The following is a 23770-nucleotide window of genomic DNA, read 5'->3' as shown; positions in this document are numbered from 1 at the left end:
GGCTTAACCGACTGAGCCACCCAGATGCCCTGGGTTTTCTTTTGTTCTGAGACAATTCCTGGATAGCAATATGATGGGGGCTAGTCACCACAAAAACCAAGCAATGCTTAGAAACTTGGAACTTTCCACCCCTCCCTTCATCCTCTGAGGAGGGGAGAGGGGCCGGAGATGAAGTTAATAATCAGTCAGGCCTATGTGATGAAACCACCATAAAAGTCCCTGAAGTGCACAATTCAGAGAGCTTCCAGGTTGGTGAACACATCCACATGCTGGGAGAGTAGCACACCCCAGGTCCACAGGGACGGAAGGTCCTGTGCTTGGGACCCTTCAGGACCTCACCCCAGGTACCTCTTTATCCTGGTTGTTCATCTGTATCCTCTGTTATATAATAAACATAAGAGAGTGTTTCCCTGAGTTCTGTGAGCCAATTATTAGCAAATTATTAAACCTGAGGAGTGGGTCATGGGAACCCTGGATTTAAGCCAGTCTGTCAGAAGTATGGGAGGTCCAGATTTACGACTAGTAGTCTGAAGTAGGGCCTGTCTTGTGGGTCTGAGCCCTTAACTTGTGAGATCTGAGGCGAACACCAGGTAGATAATGTCGGAATTGAACTGAATTATAGGACACTGAGTCAGTGTCAGAGAATTGGTTGGTGTGGTGAAAGTGGCAGGAGTGTGCACGGAGAGTAAAGGAAACAGAGCTCTTCCTTTCAACTCTAGATCCCAGTTAGGTATCACTGGAAATTCTAGCCTGAAATCTCACATTTTTCCTCACATTATGAATCTAGAAGGAAGCAGAGAGGCAAGGACAGAGAAACTAAAGGGACTGCCCAATGTTGCATTCAGAATCCCACTTTCGGCTGGTTGTAGAGTGCACAGTGACCTCACGGGAATGCTTGCTTACATGAACCACCCTGCCTGCCTATCCATCTGTGTTTGAGCTACAAAATACAGCGGAGTCAGGACGAGTGCTGGCATGGAGCTGGTGGCTTCGGCCAAAGACAAAGGTGAGAGAACGGATTCTGACAGATACAGTAAGGAAAGCTGATAAATAGTATAATATATAAGCCCTATAATCATTGCAGATACACAATCATTATATTAACATATGAACCGAAGGCTGTAAGACTCAGGGATGGATCTGGGAAACACTGAATTTAAATACCTAAGAGTGAGTAGATAAAGGAGATTTTATTCATGTTGGAAAGCAAGGAAATGATAATACTGAAATATGAGTCAAAGCCCATGACTGTGGGGAACATTTCAAGAGAACAGAGGCAAGTCCCACAGCTCAATCACCTCTCTCTCCTCCACCACGGCCCTAGTCCTCTCTCATGGGATGGTCTGTTGATGGATGGACTGCTACCAATCACAAGCATTTCTTCCCAAAGTGAGTATTATTTTGGATGCACAGCAGCCTTTAAAAACTTGGAATTTGGGTAAGACTGGGATGAACAGCCAGATCTGGTGACTTCCATCCACAGCCATCCTCCCTTGACTCATATTGTTATTCCATAAGGGCAAAACCAGCACTGGTGAGGTTTTCAAAATGTTCAATGATGCCACCATATCTGGGTGTGGTGGTGCAGTCCAACAGGCATATAATGCAAGCCACCACTGTAATTTTAAATTTTCTAGTAGCCAATTTTTAAAATGCAAGAAGAAACAGGTGCGAAATTAATTTTAATAATATATTTTACTTAACCCAATAGGTCCAAAAATATGACTTCAACATGTAATCAATATGAAAACAATGAGCTATTTCACATTTCTTTTTGTCCTAAGTGTTCAAGACCCAGTGTCCATTTCATGCATATAGGACCCTCAGTTTATACAATCGCATTTCAAATGCTCAATGGTCACACGTGGCTGATGGCCACTACATCGAAGAGTGCAATTCTAGACTAACTGGCACGTCTAAATTAGTGGAGACTGATTATAGAGCAGTTGGAAAGGGATTTATTTTTTTTATCATGTTCAAGTGCCCACACTGCACACTCAAATAAGGTAAAAGTGTGTTGCATTAGTAAGATATCGTTTAAAATATGCTTCAAATAAAAATTAAAAATAGATTTTTTTCTTTCTAAATGACCATTTGAAATCAGGTTGTTCTTTTTCTTCAAAAAGGATCAATTATCCTTGTTCCCTAATTTTATTTAAGTATCAATATTTTCAGCAGGCCAGCTCTTTATGGACAGTTCTAAAGTTCATTTCTGCTTTGCCCTGGGCAAATTTCAGGTTCATGGTATTCCTATTAGTGAAAATTTACTGTACTTATCAGATCTATTATCCAAATAGCCCTTGGTTATAGTTAGAAGTCTGTAATATCAGACACTAAAAACATCACTGAATAGACTTCATCATTGATCATTTTTCTCCTTCTCCTTTCCTGGAGACAGCCTTTCCCCCAAAATACCTAAACAAGATAGAAACCTTGAGGTTCCCCCAAAATTGAAGCAGAAGACCAAATTGGGACTGAACTCCACAGAGAGCAAAGAAGAGTATTTAAAAGCAGCAGTATCCCAGGAGAAAGTGGCCTGATTTGAACCAATTTAAAATAGGACTTTAGCATGGGTCTGGTCATCAGTTGAACATCTGTCTCTCGGCATTCTCTGTGAGGTCTGCATTCCACAGAGCTAGCTTACCAGCCTAAATATAGACAAAGCTTAAAAGTTATGAGGTGCACTGCCCACGGCTGTCAAACTGAGCCATGTCTGAGAGATCACTCATGCATTCTTATTTTCTCCATGTCTGACAGAGAGCATAAAACCGTACGAGGTTCTTCACACTGAATTAAGACAATCAGATCCTCCAAGAAAATGTGTGGTGACTCAGTTCTGGTTAGTAGCACTTTCTGAAGTCACGATGTCAAATGACATCAGGACACAGGTTCTGTTTTTTAAAATGCAGCTTTCACATTTACCGATCACGAACATTTATTAACATGGCCCCACAGTGTTAACGGATGTATTGTTTTTGCTGTACTTTTTAGGGTCATATTGCAAAAATACTCTCAGTGTTGGTGTTGGGTCTTCGGGTTCCCCTTACTTACTTTCTCTGGTGTTTGAGATGATTAAGCCAGAGGTTTCAAGGGAGACAGTGTTCCAGCCCTATTTACTTACCTTGCTCACTTGATTGGTCACTTTCTTAGCAAATTCTATATCTGGAGGATCCGGCAGCGTTGTGAATTGAGATTGCTGTTCAACATGACCTTTTTTGTAGGCAATCTGACAAAATAAAAGATGGGGATGCTCATGAACCATAGAAAATTATTCTACATCCCAGATTCTGTTTGTTGGATTTTTTTTTTAAAAAAACTATGTTTTCATCTGTATCTGAAGTTTTGAACGTTAGTGTATCACATAACAGTAATGTATCCTTGCAGATATGACACACCCTTGGTCTCAGTATTACTAGGGATTTCTATCTCATTAAGTCTTCCCTCTTCTCCAAGATTATTAACCCTAGGTCTGGTTCCTTCCATTTGTCTTTATGCCATGATTTATAATTGAAATTACTCTGTTAACTGGCATCCTCAACTCCCAGCCTCTTGTCTTTATTTTTTTTTTAAGATTTTATTTATTTGACAGAGAGAGAACACAAGCAGGGAGAGCGGCAGGCAGAAGGAGAGGGAGAAGCAGACTCCCTGCTGAGCAGGGAGCCCAATGTGGGACTCAATCCTAGGACCCTGGGATCATGACCTGAGCTGAAGGCAGATGCTTAACCGACTGAGCCACCCAGGTGTCCTACAACCTCTTGTCTTTATATCACACCAGCTACCAAACCCCTAGCTCTGAATCAACTCAACAGCACACTTCCTTTGCTTTTATCCAGGATGCTGAGTGCTGCTGAAAAAAATCACACAGTTCTACTGATTGGATAAGGACAATGCAATAAGCACAATTAAAAGGGCCACTGGGAAAGGGTACAGAGGTGGGAAAGGGAGTCTCTTGAACCTAAACCCTTAGCTTGAAGTCTGGGTGCCTATCCAGTGATACGTTCTGTGAACAAGAGCTTGCGTGGGGCTCTGTGCCCACTACTCGGAATTTATGGTAAGAATTGCCACTTTGCCTCCAAGGAAGCTTGAACATCCCATTATGCATCTCTGGTCAGTCTCTATTCAGTGGCTAGCATAAAACCCCAAGACTGTCCTTAGACCCCCAGTCAACTCTCAGCTCCCTCTTTCATAAAGAAAGGCTATATACACATACTTCTCTTTCCCTGTACTCATCCCTGCCCCTCCCACCTGCTACATGGCTCAGAGAAGCAGCCCTTGCAGGGCAGGACCCCTGCACTCACACTGCTGTTTCCTCCAGCAGCCCTCTGCACCCAGCTCCATCCGTCACCTCTTCTCTTTCTTGACAGCTTCAACCGCTCCCTCTTCATTAACTCCTTTCCTTTGCCTATTAAAGGCCTCTCTTGTCTGAAAATATCATGTCCATTAATCATGCAACCCCTTCGCTCTCACCCTCTTTTTTTTTCCTTCACTGACTACTAGGGACTTTTCTACCACCAGCCTTGACCCCTGCCTCCAAAAATGCAGAACTATTTGTAGATCCCCAGACACAAGAAATCCTCTTAAGCTTCTGGACCTTGTACCTGCTGTTCCCTTTTCCCTGGCATGCCCCAGCTCCAAGCTCTCCCCATCTGCTTGCAGACTGCTGCTCATTCCCCACGGCTCAGGACAAGCAACAGTTTCCCCTCCTGAGCTCTCGCTGACCTGAGGAACTTTCTCCTGGGATCTCACTCACCTTGGCCCTTATCTCCTTTAAAGGAATTCTTGGACACTATGATTCATTGTTTACTTATCTGTCCCTCCTTGGACTGTGGAGCTCTGGGAGGACAGAAAACATAACCTCTCATCTGGGAGCCCTTGTGGCGTGCACAGAACCTGACCAGAGCAAAGGTTCAATGACTTGATTTCTGAATGTGTGTTTTATACACTGGGGCCATTGGGGGAAATCTCCAGAGGAGTTTTATCATCCCAACTCTTCTACTACTCACTTGTGAGACATATACAAATTATATTATCCTTCCACGTGGAGGTATTCTTATTTACATTGTAAAGAGTCTGGATAGTTCCAGGGTCCCAGTCATCATCTTCATGCGCTAACCAAGTCTAACTATGTCTTAACCCAATAATATCTACATACTGCCTATAACAAAAGCTTTTATGAACATTAAATCAATGGGGGATGCAAAAGACCAATTTTAAAATGCATTTATATGAATTCCACTGCTCAATTTTTAAGTAGTGAAGACTTTATTTTAGGCATAGGGCGATTGGTATTTTCCATGGCTGGCTAAGTCCTCAGAGAATAAGCAACATCCTATCTAAAGAGAAGGAGAAATGCTTACTAAGTATGACATCCTGTCAAATACCTTCAGAGAAATCAGATTTAGAAGTCCTAATTTCTCAGGAACCTTGTTTAGAATTCTGTCTAGTTAGAATTCTGCACATTGGATCAACTTAAAGACTCTCTTGGTATTTGCAAAGTATTTTGTCTTTGCTCAGATAGCAGGAAAAACATGGTAAGTAGGTTTCAGAGAAAAAGGAACAAGGTGCAGGAGAGGGAGAGAAAGCTTCCAAACCCAAGCGCTTAGTTTGAAATCTACATGCCTACCCAGCGGTATGTTCTGTGAACAACAGCTTGCTTGGGGCTCTGTGCCCAATAATTGCAGAAGTTCATGGTACGGACAACAGTATTAATAGGCATGTTGGTAATCTGATACTTGGTGCATAACCTGCAATAAAATTAAAAGCCCTATCTTAACGGTCAAGTTTTTCTGAGGAAGGATGGGAAGATTTTCCTTCATTATTATATATTCTCCATTATGTATTCTACTGAGCTATCTCAAAAAATGGGGTAAACTTTCACTGTTCAAAGTCCATAGCACTAGAGTGGCATGGAGATATCCCTCCATCTCTCCATTTTATGGATAAAGGGAAACGTGGAGATTAAGTGTCTTCTTGGCAACCTCTTCCTAGGCTTACATGACATGGCATTTCCTGGTTCTCCTTCAACTTCTCTGTTTGTTCCCTCATTCTTTTGCTGGCTCCTTTCCACGTGTCCTAAGAATGGGTGTCATCCAAAACCCTGCCCTTGGCCATACACTGTTCTGCCTCCCTCATACAGTTTCAGGTCTTCAGCTGTCCCTTTGATTCTGAGGACTCTCAAACACTCATCTCTCATCCTGTTCTCACACCTATGCGATAGGACGAAGTTTCTAATTTATCCATAAAATACCTTGGTCAGAATGTTCCATCATCTCAACTCCATTTCTCTGTTCACCTGTTGTAACCCTATACACCCAGACTAGCGGACTTCGTCATAAACTGCTCTGTGGCTCCTTTCACTCCATCTCCAATATCCAATGTCCTTAACACTTTTAAAATACTTACTACCTTCAGATTCCTTTCTTCCTCTCCTTTGTCCCTGTCATCCCTTTGGTCCCTCTGTATAAATAAAACAGTCTTCTTCGAATGATCACAGTTTTTCCTAGTCCCAATCTACTATATTGTCCTTCAGAATTTTTCCATATCCTACTTTTACCACATTATTTTCCCCTCCAAAAATCGTATGTTCTCTCTTATGGACTACCATATCGCGTCAGAGCTATTTTGTCTGATTTTCAAGGTCCTGCTACCAGTTTCTTAAAAGTGCCCTCTTAACTGGGCACCCACAGCATTCACTTTCTTTTGTCCCCTCCAGACTCATTTCACCTCTGTCCCTTTGTTCAAGGGTACTCTACTTGAAATGACTTTCCTGTTCATTGTCCTCCTTCCCTTGGGATTTCCACTTCCACATGGCTTTCTCTAATTACTTGTATGTGTCCTGTCTTTCAGCAAGGATTAGACTATAGAATTTGCTTCCTAAAATTTTTGAAAAAAATTTTTATTGTTTAATATATAAAAATTTCATCTTACCAGCCTGATTATAAAGTCTTGAGAGAAAGGATGAAAACTTGTCATACTTTTCTAGCCCACCAGCTATGCATGCATAATGGACTTTAAATAAGTAACTACTGATTGCTTGATAAAGGTTACACAATATTATCTATTCATGACATACAGAACCAAAAGACTAACTTAAAAGAGAAGCAAGAGGTCCCTACACATTAAAACTGGTACCGTGTACTAGATGGCTTTAAATTTTTGTAATGGCTTTTTTAGTTCCTAACTTACTCTATGGAAAGACAGAAGTATACCTATGCTATATTTTATTATATCATTTTTTATTATGAAAAAAGAATTTATTAAGTATTTACCTCATCAAACTGAAGCCTATGAATGCACCATTGGTCCTGGGCAAAATTCTTTGTTTTTTAACTAACATATAATGTATTATTTGTGCCAAGGGTACGGGTCTGTGATTCATCAGTCTTACACAATTCACAGCACTTATGCTATATTTTAATCAATTATATGAAAACTGGGATAGAAATATGTCCCCTAAATTTGCAAATGATATCAAGTGAGAGGCAATAAAAGATTAAGACCTCAAAAGTTGGAGACACCATCAAAGGAGTATGCATAATTCCAGTACAGAACAAGATAGGATCCTAAGATCCATTAGAAGTAAATCCCAGTAATTTTCAAGATGCCAACTGACTTGTTAAGTCCATAGTGAATGTGAGAGGTTCGAGGGGTCTCGTTGACAACTGAATGAAAAACAACTTGTTATTTTATACAACAGGGCTCTCCTGAAGACGAGAGCAGTAGTCTTTGGATTGTCAATACAGCCTCTAGCAAATCCAGGGGTCAAGAAATAAAGCTCCTCAAAACAAGGGGAAGTGCTAGAATGAAGGGGAGCTCTCTGCTACTGCTGGTGCTTTCCACCTAAGGACTCTGTTAGGTCTGCTAAGTCCCTCTAATAAACTGCTTTTAAGGTGGAAGACACTAAAATTCTGGCCAGTGGGGACTGCGGATATTTTGCCAACTCTGAAATATCCTCTATGTACACCTGACGGCAAGAGCTTTTTGTGAGATAACTACACAAACATGTTTGGACAGGCGTGTCAGTCCATGGAGAAAAGGGGGGACACACCACAATTCAGACTTCAGAATTAGGATAGCAAATCAAAAGCCTTCAATGACATTTTTCACTTAATATATTTGGGAACGTGTCTATGATCCCAAAAAGATTTTTTTTTAAATGTCACTCTACTGTCACAGAAAAAAACTTCAACTCCAGACAAGGGGACAGAGGGCCCATGCTACAGTGGAAAGAACTCTGGTCTTGGGATCACAAGACCAGGTTTCTAATCTGGGCTTTGCCACTAATGACCTATGTGGTCTCAGACTCAGGTTCTTCACCTAATAAAAAAAAAAAAAAAAACCCAAGATTGGGATTAATTAATTATAAAATCTAAGTAGACATCGTAATGATTCTAGATGTATTCATCTGCTATAATGACATTCAGTCTTTTTGAAAGAAGAATTGCAATGAACGTCTGGCCAGAAGACATAACTTGAGGTGTCCCGATACCGCACTCCCAAATGATGTTGACTGCACTTGACTTACATCACTGAGGGCTTTCTGGGCTTGGGCCACCCTTCTCAGCTCTGGGCTATCGTTGTACGGGTAAAACAAGCTTTTGTCAGCTTCCCAGTCCTCAGTGTACAGTTTCTAAATCAGAAAAGGGTGAAAAGTTATGAGAAAGTGAGCTCCCACTTACACGAAATACACAATTTTGAATTCATCCATCAGTAGCAAGAACCGAGGGCAAGGTAAGAGTAAAGGGAAATGGAATCTGCAGAGAACCTCCCCCTTTCCACTCAGTCCAAGTCATATTTATTAATAGCTTGTCCTGCTTCTTCTGACAAATCTTATTTTCAGAAGGGTAGATGCGTCTGATTTTGTTTCATCTCCTCTCTGGGACTTTACCTACTTCCTACAACAAGGACTAATGCGAGTGTAAGGAGCCCGGAGGCATTCTGCTTAGTCTCTGTCACGAAACAAACATTTAATAAGAGTGATAGCCAGAAATACCCACAGTGTAGCCCAGGGGCTCTGAGAGCCAGTTCCCAGGTGCATCTTCCTTCTCCCCACTTTTTCTTCCCCCCACATTGCTCGGCTTCCCACCAAGACCCTCTCTTCCACTACTCAAGAGCTTTCCTCTCAGTTCCTCCGTGCCCACCCCCACCCCTGCACCCCACGTGGCTCAAGGATACTCACAAAGAGATTGGGAAACTGCATTCCAGATTATCAAGAGGACTGGTTATTGCTCTGAATTACATGGGGGAAGGACAGAAGTAGCGACAGAGCAGAAGCCCTTACCTTACTGAACATGGCTGTGTTCTTAACTGCCTGGACAAGTTCAGGGGCATCAGGGGGAAGCAGGTACTTTTCCTTGGTGTCTTCCCAGTTCTGCTTGTATAAAACCTAGACAGAAAGAGCGGAGGACCTGTGGCTGATGTCTCCCCCAAGGGCATGAGGCTGTAGAGAACAGAGTGCTGTGAAGTCTTTCACATTCAAAGTGTCCTCACACCGAGGCTGCCCTTGTGCCCATGCATTACTAGCATCGATTGGGAAAACGCTGACTATGTCCACATCCCATAATACTTTTCCTGCACTGGTAAGCTTTTACTTGAAACGTCTGATTTTTTCTATTTTTTTATTTTATTATGTTATGTTAATCACCATACATCATTAGTTTTTGATGTAGTGTTCCATGATTCATTGTTTGCATATAACACCCAGTGCTCCATTCAATACGTGCCCTCTTTAATACCCATCACCAGGCTAACCCATCCCCCCCAACCCCCCTCCCCTCTAGAACCCTCAGTTTGTTTCTCAGAGTCCATAGTCTCTCATGGTTCGTCTCCCCCTCCAATTCCCCCCCTTCATTTTCTCCTCCTAGCTTTTTTTTAAAAACATATAATGTATTATTTGTGAAACATCTGATTTTTTAAACTAAATTGTGATTAGGATTCTCCTATAGATTCCTTTCAAAGGCTGCAACCTTCTTGGCCATTGGCTGAATCGGGATAGTGGACATGTTTCTTTTGACTTATGTGGTATTTTTTAAAAAGGTTTTTAATTAGTAGCTTACATTTGAAATTTGAGGATTTCTCATAAAAAATTAAGCTCCCTGACTTGTTTGAAGATAAGTAAGAGACTCTGGCAATACTGGGCCTGCCTTCTGGGCAGCAACTGCCTGGAGCTGAGCTGCAGGGCAGAGACTTTCCAGGCCACCACCAGCCCTACGGCCCACTTCAGTCATCTGCATGGCCTCGCAGACACGTGTGCAGCCTGCTTCTCCCTCTCCCCCACCCCCCCCATTGTGAGCTCACAGTGCCCCTGGATTCAAGGGAGACTGGCGAGCAGGATCAGGCCCGTCCAGCCTTCTCCCCTAAGGCCAGGTAGAGGTCACCTACATGCGCTTTAGCATCCCAGCCATCCACATCATGACCTCACCTTACTGACTTGCTGCGACACTTTCTTCGCATGTTCAATGTCCTTTGCTTTTTCGTCTACATGACAGATAGTTTTAGCAACATCGCCATCCATTCGATACTTAACCTGCAGAAATAATGCAGAGTTTGTGATAGGCATGCCCATGTGAGTATATTAAAGGAGATCTATAACCAAAGAGCATTAACCCAATGACTCAATGTCTGCACCACAAAGCAAAGTTTATACATTTTAGGTAGAAAACCGTGATCTCCAAAGATCTGCAGAGCCCCTACATTCACTGCATATCTGCTTTTCTGGCTGAATTTCAGCCTCCCTGCACTCCTCCGTGGAGGACCACAGTGAATTCCAACTTCCCATCTCCTATCATCTCCTAGCTAACTTGCTAAGCCAAGCTTTTAGAAATCTCTTGGGGTTCACATTAGAGCCACATAATCTACAGTCAGTGCTTCCTCTAGATTTCGGGACTGGCTCACAGTAATTTGACTCTTCATTTTCTCTATACCCATTAAAGCCCTCGACTCCCAGTGATGGGCATGTTTTTGACATGTCTCTCTCCTTTATTTTAGCAATGCAGCCCACCTCACTGAGTTGATCTTGTACTTTCTTGATCCTGCGAAGTTCTGGGGTATCAGTTGTGATTGTGGATGGCTGTCCTTTTGCTTTCTCATAGTTCTCCTTGTATTTATTCTGAAAAGAATATCAGATGTTAGCCTAAAACCTGACAAGACAGCAGCAGGAATTTCAGGCAATGCATTCATCCCCTTCTGATTTAAAAAAAAAAAACAAAAAACCTTGCAAGTTCTAACAGTATCAGTTGTAACAGCTTTCTTTTTGTCCCTTAACCGGTTCTCAGCAAAAACTAAAATAGATTTGTTAATTGTTCTTCCTAAACATGGTGGGATACTTGAGACAGTAGAAATTTTATTACAGACTATCGTCTTGAAAATGCCCTAAAATGATTCTCTCAATGTTTTTATTGTCTGAGTGCACACATGAAAAGCCTGAACCTCAATAATTTTAGAAAATATAGAAATTGTCTGAAAAGATTTGATTGCTAATACAATGCAAAAATTTTCAATTCAGAAGTTGCAGCTAAAGCTCGATGGTTTGGATAGCTGAGACACCAGCTGAATTAATGGAAAGTCTGAATTATGGAGTATTTTGAAAAGGAATGCAATTTTATTATTTCCGCTAAATATACAATGAGATCTTGCTTTAATAACAATGTGCATAATTTATCATTATTAATGCTTCAATGGTACTCCTGAATGTAGTCAACAATCTAAATTATACTCGATTTTATCACTAACCACTTTAAAAATACTATAAACCTTTGCCAACATTTTCTTCAGGCTATCAGAAATTCTAGGATATTATTGTCAGAATTTATGAGATCTTATGGCAATAAACGGACAAAAAAATTTTTCTCTTTTTGCTGAATACTGTAATGATAAAGGAGGAAGGATCGAAGCCTTAGAAAACTAGGTTTTAGATCATTCAAGAATCTGAACTAGAAATTTGCCAAATTGTCCCCAGGAGTTAACACTAAACCAAACATGGCCATTTATTGACCAATCACAACGGGATGCTTTTGACTTAAGCCCTTAGTCCTATATAATCCAATGTTCCCCTGAGCTGCTTTTCATTTTTTTTCAAGCTGCCAGAGGATGTGCAATCAGGCCACCTAGTGAGACCTCAGCCCACATGGACAATCAACAAATGAGATCCATTCCAATGGATATCATTCTGCTGACAGTATAACTTGCTATACAGTGTAACTGTACATGGAAAGTTAAGGACCAGGGACCTTCAACAGCAGTGATTCTCAACCTGAGCTGCACATTTTAAAAGCCGGGCAGCTTTTAAAAATCTTTATGTACAGGTCTCAACCTCAGACTGATTAAACCAGAACAGCCTGGGTATCAGTAGCTTTAAAGCTCCCAGAGGATTCTGATGTGCAGCCACAGTTAAAAACCACGGTGCTGGGGCGCCTGGGTGGCTCAGTTGGTTAAGCGGCTGCCTTCGGCTCAGGTCATGATCCCAGGGTCCTGGGATCGGGCCCCTGGCAGGCTCCCTGCTCAGCGGAGAGCCTGCTTCTCCCTCTACCCACCCCCTGCTCATGCTTTCTTTCGCTCTCTCTCCCTCTCTCTCACTCTCAAATAAGTAAATCTTGAAAAAAAAAAACCCAAAAAACAAAAAAAACAACCCAACACTGCTCTAGGGTACAGTTGAACATTCTGATCCTCATTTCAGATGAGCTCTTAGTCTGATCCTGGTTTTCTAAACTACACTTCTTTACCATACAACTCTTAAAGATCTTTTTACATATTGTTAACTAGTCTACTTAAGGGGCATTCTGCTCAGTTTAAATAGATGTTATTTAACTTCCGTGAATGGATTTCAACTGAATCTATATTTATGACTTCATGATTCTAGATTGGCTAACAAATTGTGATTAAATACCAATAAATGCTTTGTAATTGGCCTCCTGCTTATTTTGTGGGAATAAGTTCAGTAAGGATGCCTTCTCTGATACTGTGGCGGTGACAATGAATTACATGAGAGGAAAAATCAAGCACCACAAGAGCTTCTATTTCTGCAGGTAAGTCTTTGTCTCACCCAAGATTGAGAAACAAAATCCAGCCAGCACCCAAAACAGAGTCAGAACTTTCTCAATAATAAAACCAGATTAGCAGAAGTTGTTTGAAACTTACTGGGCTAAAGAGTTCCTGCATTTTCTGACTGTGTACAATGTAGGGGGTCATGAACTTCGAAGAATCCAGTTTCTTCCGGATAACCTTCTTCCTCTCCACTGGCTTTGCTGGGACTGGCTGTACCAGTGTGGGTTTGGAAGGCTCTGATTGCTCATAGTCAGATGTGCTTGTCGTAGTTTCATAGATTTTGGTTATTGTCTGAAAATGGGACATGCAGTTCAACATTGTTATGGAAGTAAAAACTGTGATCGCATGAACTTGGCATAGAGGCATTATTCTGATCGCAAGTCAGACTTCAATCCCTAGTGTTACTTCTGCATGTCTAAAACAGGCCAAAGCAAGGCATCATACGCTCTGTCCATAGGAAGGTACATCATGTTACATAAATCTGAATGTTGATTGTTCAGGAGGGCGTGGAGTCAAAAGGTTACTACTCCTTCTTAATTTGTTACAGTGCCTTATAATTCCATTTGTAGAAAGGAACCAAACGCTTTCAGGATGGATAAAAATCAGAAATTTACAATATTCTTAAACATTTAAAATCTTCTTAAATCATTTGGGTAGAGTTAAAGCAAACTTGGGATCAGAGAACAAATGATTAAGATGATCAAATAAAGCTTTGACTTCTTGACTTCATATTCACTTTTAAATGAGTCTAAGAAAAAATTGGTTGCTTGTCCCACAGGTCCCTGCAGTCCTACACAAAGAATAATGACTGTTAAAAGAACGAATCACATCAGTTTTGCAAGTGATTACCGTTCTTTTGGCTTAGTTAATGAATGTGAACTGGAGTGCCATGGACACTAATAAATGCTTGGGTGGATAAGGGTAATGATGACAACATAAGGGTGTAATTATCCTATGCATGCAGTAGGCGGGAAATTACGGTTTCTTACAAAAGGCTGTATAGTAGAAGAAACTAAGGCCCCAAATTTAGGTCTAGTCCAAGGTTAAAAATACTGTATGAAAGAAAAGAAGATAAGCAGCCATGTCTTCAATCCATCCGACAGCATGATTTCCTTCACAGCTAATATCCGCTGTACTGAAGGAAGAGTCCTAGCATCAATTATGAAAAGAGAAACCAAAGCAACAAGGACATTGGACATCTATGACAACTTCCCCTCGTGTTGTTAGATCATTGCTAATAGGTTGCTTTCTGCCATTACTGATGTACGCTTGATGGTGAGAAACTAACCAATTTACAGCATCTACTACTGTTAGGGTTCATGCAGTCACAAGCTCTTTGAGCAGGCTCCAGGGATAGCCATCATCGTTTGTCATGCTCAAGAGAAACAGCTCTACTCAGAAAATGAAGCATGAGTGAGGTATTTCACCCTAAAAAAAATTCCACCTTGGAATATTCATGGGAAAGGCTTTGTGCTACAATCTAAGTACCATTTCATTGCATCATCAGGGACAAAGGCTTGGAGGTGCCATCCCTGTTGGCAGAGGTGGTGCCCCACAAGTTACAACTCAAAACAATAAAACTGTGGGTCCCCATGCAAATCACCTGTCCAAGGCCATGTGATCGCTACAGTCAGAGAGTGCCTGTAGCCACTGATATTATTATTAGTACCACCTACACCAATAATACCACACGAACAACGGGGGAAACCATCCCCAGCCACTTGGATGAGCTGAATAGCAAAAATAGTGACATAACCTGCCAAACAGGTAGCATTCATTCTTGGACCATCAGCTGCTGGGCACATGCAAGTGAGAGATTCTCTCTCAGACTCTCCCTTTGCCAGCTCTGTAGTCCTGGGAGTCTGTGGGAAGGGAAGGCTCTGCTTGCTTTCATCAGCATGCAGTTCGTGCAGACATGGGTTGGGTCTTACCTCTCCTGGCACCTCTTCATAGACTGTCTCCTCTGTGTAATACTACAAATAGAGCACAAAGGAATCATGAGAACAAAGCACAAGTCACCTCTCCTCTGCCTCAGCTGAACCACTGGGTTATTTCCCTAGCCCAGGCGGCGTGCATTCTGTGTGGGAAGGAAGTACACGAAGGAACCCATTTTAGCTTGGCGAAACTTCAGGGAAGCTAACGTGAATGCCATCAGACTAGGCAAGGAGATGCAGGGTGAGGAGAAAGGTGTCTGAGGCTGATTATCTGCCAGGGGAAGTTATTTTACTTACGACAAGTAAAACCTTTTCTTCTGATACCCAGGGCATAATTTGCAGAGAAAATAGGAGAACAATATGCTGAGTATGTGGGTTGGGCAGAAAGGAACTTGATATAAACCACCGTTTGTGACTAACAATAAATCAAAACAAATCTAGAAAGACTAGATCCAAAAGCATATACACATCTCAATTACCCCTGTACCACCCTGATTACTAAGAAAGGAGAGTCTCTTCCAGAGTGAGGGGTGCATCCCTATATAGCGCGATGGTCCTGAAAGGATGCGAAGATGAAAATCTGCAAACGCCAAGGGGAGAAGGAAAAAAATGCAAAGACCTTCCAAGCACAATATGTGGGAAAGTTAGGCTGCATTTTGCAACTGATGGCCCGGAGGTGCTTGCAGGCTGGATCTGAAATCAAACCTACTTCTGTTCTACTTTTTTTTTTTTTTCCTCGTTAAACTTTTGTTTTAATGGGTCTCAAAAATTTTCTGTGACAGATTTTTGGTCAGGTTGTTTCCATTAAAAAGTACTGATTTTAAAAACTAATAACTTAAAACTCCCCCCCCCACACACACAAATGGTCCACAAAACATTCTCCTTTCCTTCTGAAGGTTTTACAGTGCATTGTTATCATTAGCCAGTCTTTTACTATTAAACTTAAATGGCCAATTGACACAGTGTTCTACTTCTGACGTCACCAGCAATAAATAGATGCTGATGGGAGCTGGCTGACATTTTGTTTCAGCTGCGTAAGGGGAGTGGGATCCTGCCCCCAGCCTCACCCGCCAAAGCTGGGTGAACAGAAGCAAAGACTCAGGCCAAGGCACACAAGGAAAGGGACAAAAATGAAACATTGGCTCATTTTCTTGGTCTACAAAATGTATATCACTGTATGCTTCATTTTTCTTTTCTCTGCCACCAAAATATACACTCAAAGGGAAAAACTCTGCCTACAAAATTTCCCTCAGGTGGCCTCCTTTCTTCCGCCCTCAGTTCAGTGAACTCTTATCAAGTTATTTAACCATTGCCGATAGGCCACTGGCTCTATTTCATCTGCAGGAAGATTAGTATAATCTAACATTGCCTAATGCCCCTCACTCTGGCACTTTCTTTGCTCCTGCACAGCTTCTTTAGTTTAAAATCTAATGTCCATCTGTATGTCCTTCCGCATAGCGAGAGAAACCCCCAGCTCCCACAGGATAGAGAATTTCTCTTGTATAGGCTTGTGCCTTCATCACATGGGAAATATCATTTGGACCCTTTAGGGAATACTGTTCGATGATGATCCACAGAGAACCAGGTCTCTGGCCACATAAAATGTCAGCGACTTGAGAAGAAACACTAAACTAAAATGAATGATTCACAACTATTTTGGATTTTCTTAGCACCCAAGGAAAAGCAGCTCTTTGGTAGCCATCCAGTTTTACCTTTGCTGGGCTCTCACCATTGGTAAACGTATCTTAGAAATAAGCTTATAAAAAAAGCAACATTACCCAAATGGTTGGCATTAAATTATATGCCAAATCCCACTTTTTTTTTTTTAGAGCTGTGCCACTAATTAGATAGAAAGAAAAAGAAGTGAGGATGCACTATCCAAGTTTAAGTTTGAGGAAAGAGTGATAGTACAATTTTATTTAGCTGTCCAAGGCCCCTAGAAGATCTTTTTAGAGCCAGTTCCTAGTTAGTTCCTGGCTTTGAACTCTTCCCTGACCATTTTCTCAAATTTGCCACCATTCCATTCTTCATGGCATCTTTTTTGAGATCGGAGACACCTTGGTTGAACACCCCCTGGCAGGAAGTCTATCAGTTTAGCAACTGCTGGTCAGACCCAGAAGCAGTAATAGAAACAAAATGGCAAGGATGAGATGCCTAAAAATACCCCCCTCCATTTTTATGACATCTAGTTAAATCAATCAGGTCTAGTGCCGAGGACAACTTCCAGTGACCAATGAACGGAGTTATTTTAAGAAAAAAGAAGGGATTTTTAACTTGGAGGCTGAAAATTATTACTGGTATTACTACCGCAGGGAAGGCAATTTAATTTACAACTATGTCATTGTTTAATAGTGATTATTCTAACTCATGGGGACATTTGTAAAATGCACACTAGTAATACTGAACATTGAGAATGTAGGCTTTGGCATTTAAGCCAGAGAGGTTCATTGTTATACTGCAGGAGATTCATTCTGTGTTTTCTTCCTAAATCCTTCAGTGATAAAATTAATTTTACTTGTGGAACAAATTTTTCTTTATCTAAATATAGACTGGTCACTAAAATAATCTTCCAAAGACAAATTCTGGCACCGTCATTTGGAATTTGGTTCTGGGTAGCTCTTAATTTCATTCTGATGAAAAAACACTGGTTTTCAAAACTGCCTCCAAGTATCTTAGGCACCTGGAGATTTTCCTATGTTTAGATCATCATTAATTGTAAATTATTAAGCACTTTCAGATGCAAAGGCAATGTATCTATAGGGATTATAGCCTTCCAAGCCTTGAGATTCTAGAACGTGAAGCTGAAGGCAAAGGCTGGTGAAGGAAAACCTAGACACGATAAAAAACAAAATTTTATAAAACAAACAATTAACAGCTTTGTAAAACATGCCAGATGTCCACAAATAACCCAGAGGAAATTTTGCAAGATGTTCACTTTGGTCTTCCCCCCCCCACCACCACCAAAATTTAAAAGCAAAAGCTAGTCTTGTTCCCTTAGGGAAACGGAATGGGAGTTGGTGAGAAAGTGTGGCCGCAAATGTCACTTGTGAGCATGAAGAGTTTATATTTACAGGCACCTTGTGCCCATTTACATATATACAAAATCTCATATAAAATCTCCGCAGTATATCATTCTGAACATTGAATCCATATCACCCTCTAGGTAATCAGCTGATTGAAGCAAAGAGCGAGTAGCCCTTTTTTCCCTATTGCTATACGGAAACGAAGAGTTCAGTTTTCGGAACTGTCCCTTCATCTCCTCTGGCCTTTTGATCAGGAGGGTTGGCAGGTGGGGAAGAAGATAGTTTTAGAAGACAAATTAAAACCTGCCTTTACCCTACACCACGTTTTTCTGAGAGTTTAAAGAGAAGCAAAAGTGGGAAACAGTGCTATTTCTTTTCAATTCTAAATCCCACATAATTATAGTGAAACTGAACATAAAATATTCCTTTCTCATGCTTTAATAATGACTCTTTGTGAGGTTATAATAGACGATGTATTTTTCAAATGATTAATTCACCTACATGGCTTTGATTGTCACCACATAAAATACTTGGCTGTCAGCATCAGCTTTCTCATCTTACCTCCACCACCTCCTCATAGTCTTCGTCATCCGCCATTTTCCCAGAGTAGTAGCGGCACCTACAAACTTTTCATATTCCAGAAAAATGAAAATACATTAGAATCTGTGCCTAGGGCTGAAATCATAACATTGTAAAAACAGAATTTGAGACTTATCCACCCCACACACCCATAGACTGTTGCGGGCTACATGAGAGGAGCTATTTAAATACCGGTCTAAAAACCACAGACTTCCAAATACCTTCTCTTGATTCCCTCAGTGACATGTCAGGTATTGCTCCTTCGAGCTACAGGGTCAATTTAGTTAAAGTTGTAAAAGGAAGCAGAGGTAAGAAAGTGAGAGGATTTGGGTTCAAAGAAACAGGGCATTTAAATTTCTAAATACTTGCAGAAAAGCATTTTCAAGCGAAAGTAGTAGTGAAAGGGAGGTCAGTTAAGCTTCCAGAAGTTAGAATTTTTTTGCCAGCACCAAAATTCTAAGAGGGCTGCTTTAGGTCTCTCCACTGCTCTAATACACAGTAGCAGGCTATCCTATGCTTGAAATTAGAACACAGAAAAACAAATCTGTCAATAGCTTTACAAGAAAAAATAGAAACCTCAAGGCAATGGGGTTATTTTTTCCCTGAACACCATTGGCTTGTATGGATTCTTCTCTTCTGCTTCTGTAGCTCTTCTCCAAACCTGAAAAACAAGAAATGTGCAAAGCATTGACTGAAGTACATATGAGATTGTGGGTCTTTGGTCTAAGCTTCTAATTCAGGAACTAATGGAAGGATCTCCCAAGGCCTTCTTAGTTTGACGCCAGAGAGTGGGACTCTCTTGATAAAAGTGGATGATGACCTGGAACAGCTGTCCCTTCAGCCAGAGATATTTGCCATGTAAACCAATACCCCCGCCATGGCTGGTTTTGTTAAGCTGGCAAAACTGCCACTCCTTCGGAGGCAAATGACGCCCAGTAGAACAGGATAAATATAGGAATGCAGAACATAGATCCTTTTACATACTAATATATTTTGAAAAAAAGAAGTCAAAGGCAAAAACTTCTTAAAGTTTTGTCTCTTAGACGAGAGAGCCAACTCAGTCGGGCAGTAGGTTGGTTAGTATAGGACTGGAGTCTAATCACACAACACATGGCAGATGTAAGTAGGGCCTGAGGAGGGCAAAAGGGTTACAAACTTTCCTAGTCACATTTCCGTCCCTGATTTCCCCAGTTAGGACCCCAAACTTTGGAAAATACTTCAAGGGAAGCTGCAGAACATCTCCAGCAAGAACATCACAGAAAAAGCCATAAACCGGCCTTACCTTTAGTCTATCAAGTCAACTTCCTCAGCAGCAAAGCCTCTCCCAACTCTTCCCTCCTGAGAACCCCAGGCAAGAGCCAGGGTGGTGCCTGCGCTCGGAGTTACCACGTGGCGCCAGCCGCCAATGAGATCCGGAGTCGCTCGAATTTCAGAAGCTAAATATACTGAGTGATCTTCCGAAAACCACCTGTTCGTCAATTCCACTAAAGTATAAAGGGTAACAAATTACTTGCTTAGAGCTATTCAAATGTAAAGGAATTTTACTTAACTTCTAGCATATGGGGTTCCAATTTAGGTTTAGCCTCTCATCTCCTGCAACCCTGTTTAATACCATACTTGTGCAAAAGAATTTAGGATAAAACAAGTGTGTCTTTGAGGGGCTGTGACCCTTCTGTAGCTGCTTTCTTCAGGCCATTTGTCCCCCTTTCATGGAGGTAAACATACTCCCCTTTCCCCAGCTCACCAGGTGAGCTACAGGTAAGTTCCAGACCTTGATGTGAAATACATAGAGGGATAAAATCCATGAAACCTCAAGTTGGCAAAAACAAGGTTTAAAATTGTGAAAAGATGAAATGACAGGTGAAAATATTTGATGTGACCCTAGCTAAGACAGCCACAGGGTGTAATTAGAGAGAATAGGCCCCATCCTTTTTCTATTACTAAACCGGGGCAGGTGGATACGGAGACCATATTCATTATCTTCTCCCTCCTTAGGTAAGGCCCGCACTGCTAGGAATACAGAGCCTCTTTCATGTGTACCTGGGTTTCTGATTTTCGATTTAGTCAGGAGGCTTCTAGAGGCAAAGTGTGAATGCAAGCACAAAAAGGTTCAATTTCCAAACAGCAATAACAGATAAAATTGAAATCAGTAAATTACCAGGAGAAGATAATGCTCTATTAGGTAAGTCAGAGTGTACGACACTGAGTTTGTAAAAATTACCTAGCAATTTTCTATCTAAAGACAATTTTCACTGATTTAATCTCTCTCTAAACCTCTGTATTAAGGCAAAAACCCTGTGGGTCACCCGTATCTTGGCATGGATTTGAGATTAAACCTATTGTAATAGTTCTTTTTTAGCTAAATGTTAGGAAGTGTTGTCACATTTCAAACATATGTACCTCTCCCCCTTCCATGATTCATATGGTGGTAAATAAAATTGAGCATCATTTTATCATCTTCACTAATTAAACCTTGTTCATTTTCTATGTTCTGACAGGTTTTATGACTAAGAGATATGCATATAATATGAGATCATTCCGTTGGCAGATGTAAACTAGAATTGACTTACTCTTCATTATGTTTTAAAAGATAGTGTTGAACTGGGACACCTGGGTGGCTCAGTCGTTAAGTGTCTTCTGCCTTCGGCTCAGGTCATGATCCCAGGGTCCTGGGATCGAGCCCCACATCAGGTTCCCTGCTCGGCGGGAAGCCTGCTTCTCCCTCTCCCACTCCCCCTGCTTGTGTTCCCTCTCTCTCTCTGAGTCTCTGTCTGTCAAATAAATAAATAAAATCTTTTAAAAAATGAAAAAATAATAAAAAATTTTTAAAAAGATGGTGTTGAATTGAAAAATAATTCAGGCCCATTTTTTAAAACACGTAATATAAAATCGTATAAAGTAAAAAAAAAAAAGCATAAGCATTCTGATGCTAACCTGGAACTATGTCCCCTTAGGCATGAAAGAACCACTCAATTTTCCTGCCCTATCTATGGCCATCTCTGTGGAAGAATAAATGACCCCCTGATTTATCGGTAGGCTCTTATCACATGCATTGTACATAGTAAGGGCACCATAAACACTGACTATTATTATTTTTAAATTATTATTACCATTTTAAAAGATTTTATTTATTCATTTGAGAAAGAGACAGAGACAGGGCGAGGAGGGAGAGGGGCAGAGGCAGAGGGACAAGCAGATTCCCCCCAACCCCCCAAGCGCGGAGGCCAAGGGGGGCTCAATCCCAGGATCCTGAGATCATGACCTGAACTGAAGGCAGATGCTTAACCGACTGAGCCACCCAGGAACACCTTATTACCATGTTTAAACATTTTACTGGCGTCTTCATGCTTTACTCTGTATTAGACTGCAATATTGTGACGCTTCTGAAATCAGACAGTAGTCAAAGAATTTATGAACCAATCGGAGTTTGACTATAAGCCTATACAACTAACTACAGAGCAAAGCAGGATGCAGATAGGTGTCAAGAGCAGAGTTTCAGACGGTGCGTTCCTAAATATCAAAGTATAGAAGTATCATGTCTGTGGACCAGAATAGACTTGATGGAGAAGATGACATGGTAACAGAGCTTTTGTTTTTGTAGTTTATTCTTTTTTTTTAATATTTATTTATTTATTTGAGAGAGAGAGAGAGAGAGCGCATGAGCGGGAGGGGCAGAGGGAGAGAGACTCTCTTGCAGACTCCGTGCTGAGCATGGAGCCGCTGTGGGGCTCCAACTCGCTACCCTGAAATCAGGACCTGAGCCGAAATCAAGAGTCGGATGTTTACCTGACTGAGTCACCTGTTTTTGCAACAGGTGCCCCTGTTTTTGCAGCTTATTCTATTTTATTTATTATTTTAATCAAATCATATCTGCACATCATTTAAGAATCAAATAGTTTTGCAAGGCTTATTCCTAAATTGGTGCTCCCTGTTCCCACCATTCCTCTCTTTTTTCCCTCCGTTGAGACAATCAGTTTAACTCTTTTAGCTGAATCTTTTTTATTTGTCTGTATACATTTAACAAAATATCTCTATTGCTCTTTTCTGCTTTTTTTGGTCACAGGCATTATCTGTTAGGTTCCCACCTTGGAATGTGAGGCTTTAGCACTCTTCCATATGAACCCCCACTCTTACCAGACACAAGCCTTGTCTCAGGCCAGCATCCTCCCAATAAAGTTCTACCTAGGTAATTCAAAATTAGGTGTTTACATTATGATTAGCAAAGGCTATTCACAGAGGAACCCCATCTATTATGATTCTTTTTCTTTTCCTGCACAAGAGTTTGTTTTTCTGGAAATTGGTATCTCTCTCTCTCTTTTTTCCCTTGGCTTAATTCTTCTAGACAAGCAGTATTCAATAGAACTTTCTGCAGTGATGGGAATGTTCCGTACCAGCACTCTCCACTATGGAGGCCACTGGCCACAAGTGGCTATGGAGCTTTTAAAATGTGACTCATGTGTCTGCAGGACTGAGTTGTTATACTTTTTATTTAATTTAAACTTAAGTAGCCACATGTAGCTGGTGGCTGTAGCGTTGAAGAGCGCAATTCTAGAGATGGAGCCCTAACTACTTCAAGCTTTATGTCTAACTCTGCTCTCGGGATTTTCAATGACCTCAAGTAGCATTCGATCATTATATCCACTTCATCCTAGATCTCTCTTCCATCTGCCCTGGTTTCCTCTGTAGCTGGTGCTCGGCTCTCATCTTGATCCCCCTTCCCTGTCATTCGGGGGATTGTGGATTTTATAATATAAAAAATCCCATTTCTTTAACTAATGTTTATTATGTACAATGTACCAAGCACTGTTCTAGGTTCTTCCTTCCCACAGCACCACTAGTTGACTAAGCAATATATATGCTCCACTTCTTGCTTATTAACAAAACCCCAATTTAGTTTGGCACAAAAATATCTTCATTTAAAAAATATGCTTCTCCTCAAATCCCTAAGAGTTAGGGGTAAACCATGTCACAGTTTTGCCGGTAAGATTTAAGTGTAATTCTAGGGAATAAGGCTTCTGGGAAAGGTATAATTTTACTGATGTGCAGGGTCAGATTCAGCTGGCATGTACTGTTTTGCTTTTGACATTCTTCCCTTCTCTATGCCTTGAACACAGATGTAATGTCTGGGGACAGAGCAACCATCTTGAGACTATGAGGGTAAGTCGTACATTAAGAATGGTAAAGCTAGAAGGA

General features: G+C 41.1%; 1 protein-coding gene across 17 annotated transcripts in view; it reads right to left on the bottom strand.

Moving 5' to 3' along the window:
- NEB (nebulin) overlaps positions 1 to 19948 on the bottom strand; it is a 200570-nt gene extending 180622 nt beyond the window's left edge. For all 17 annotated transcript variants that reach the window (XM_035008051.1, XM_035008034.1, XM_035008039.1 and 14 more), the window contains exons 1-10: positions 19860 to 19948; positions 19154 to 19238; positions 18560 to 18624; positions 14973 to 15014; positions 13135 to 13332; positions 11000 to 11107; positions 10421 to 10525; positions 9281 to 9385; positions 8525 to 8629; positions 3122 to 3226 (exon numbers count right to left, since the gene is read on the bottom strand). In XM_035008051.1, coding sequence (XP_034863942.1) covers positions 3122 to 3226; positions 8525 to 8629; positions 9281 to 9385; positions 10421 to 10525; positions 11000 to 11107; positions 13135 to 13332; positions 14973 to 15014; positions 18560 to 18595 — 804 coding nt within the window. In that variant the 5' untranslated portion in view covers positions 18596 to 18624; positions 19154 to 19238; positions 19860 to 19948. The remainder of the gene's footprint in view (positions 1 to 3121; positions 3227 to 8524; positions 8630 to 9280; positions 9386 to 10420; positions 10526 to 10999; positions 11108 to 13134; positions 13333 to 14972; positions 15015 to 18559; positions 18625 to 19153; positions 19239 to 19859) is intronic.
- Between the last annotated feature and the right edge of the window lie 3822 nt (positions 19949 to 23770).

This window comes from Mirounga leonina, unplaced genomic scaffold, assembly GCF_011800145.1.
Source record: "Mirounga leonina isolate KUSES-001 unplaced genomic scaffold, KU_Mleo_1.0 Mir_151, whole genome shotgun sequence".
NCBI classification, from domain to species: Eukaryota; Metazoa; Chordata; class Mammalia; order Carnivora; family Phocidae; genus Mirounga; species Mirounga leonina.
The sequence above is the reverse complement of the archived record's forward strand: the minus strand, read 5'-3'. Positions and strand labels throughout refer to the sequence as shown.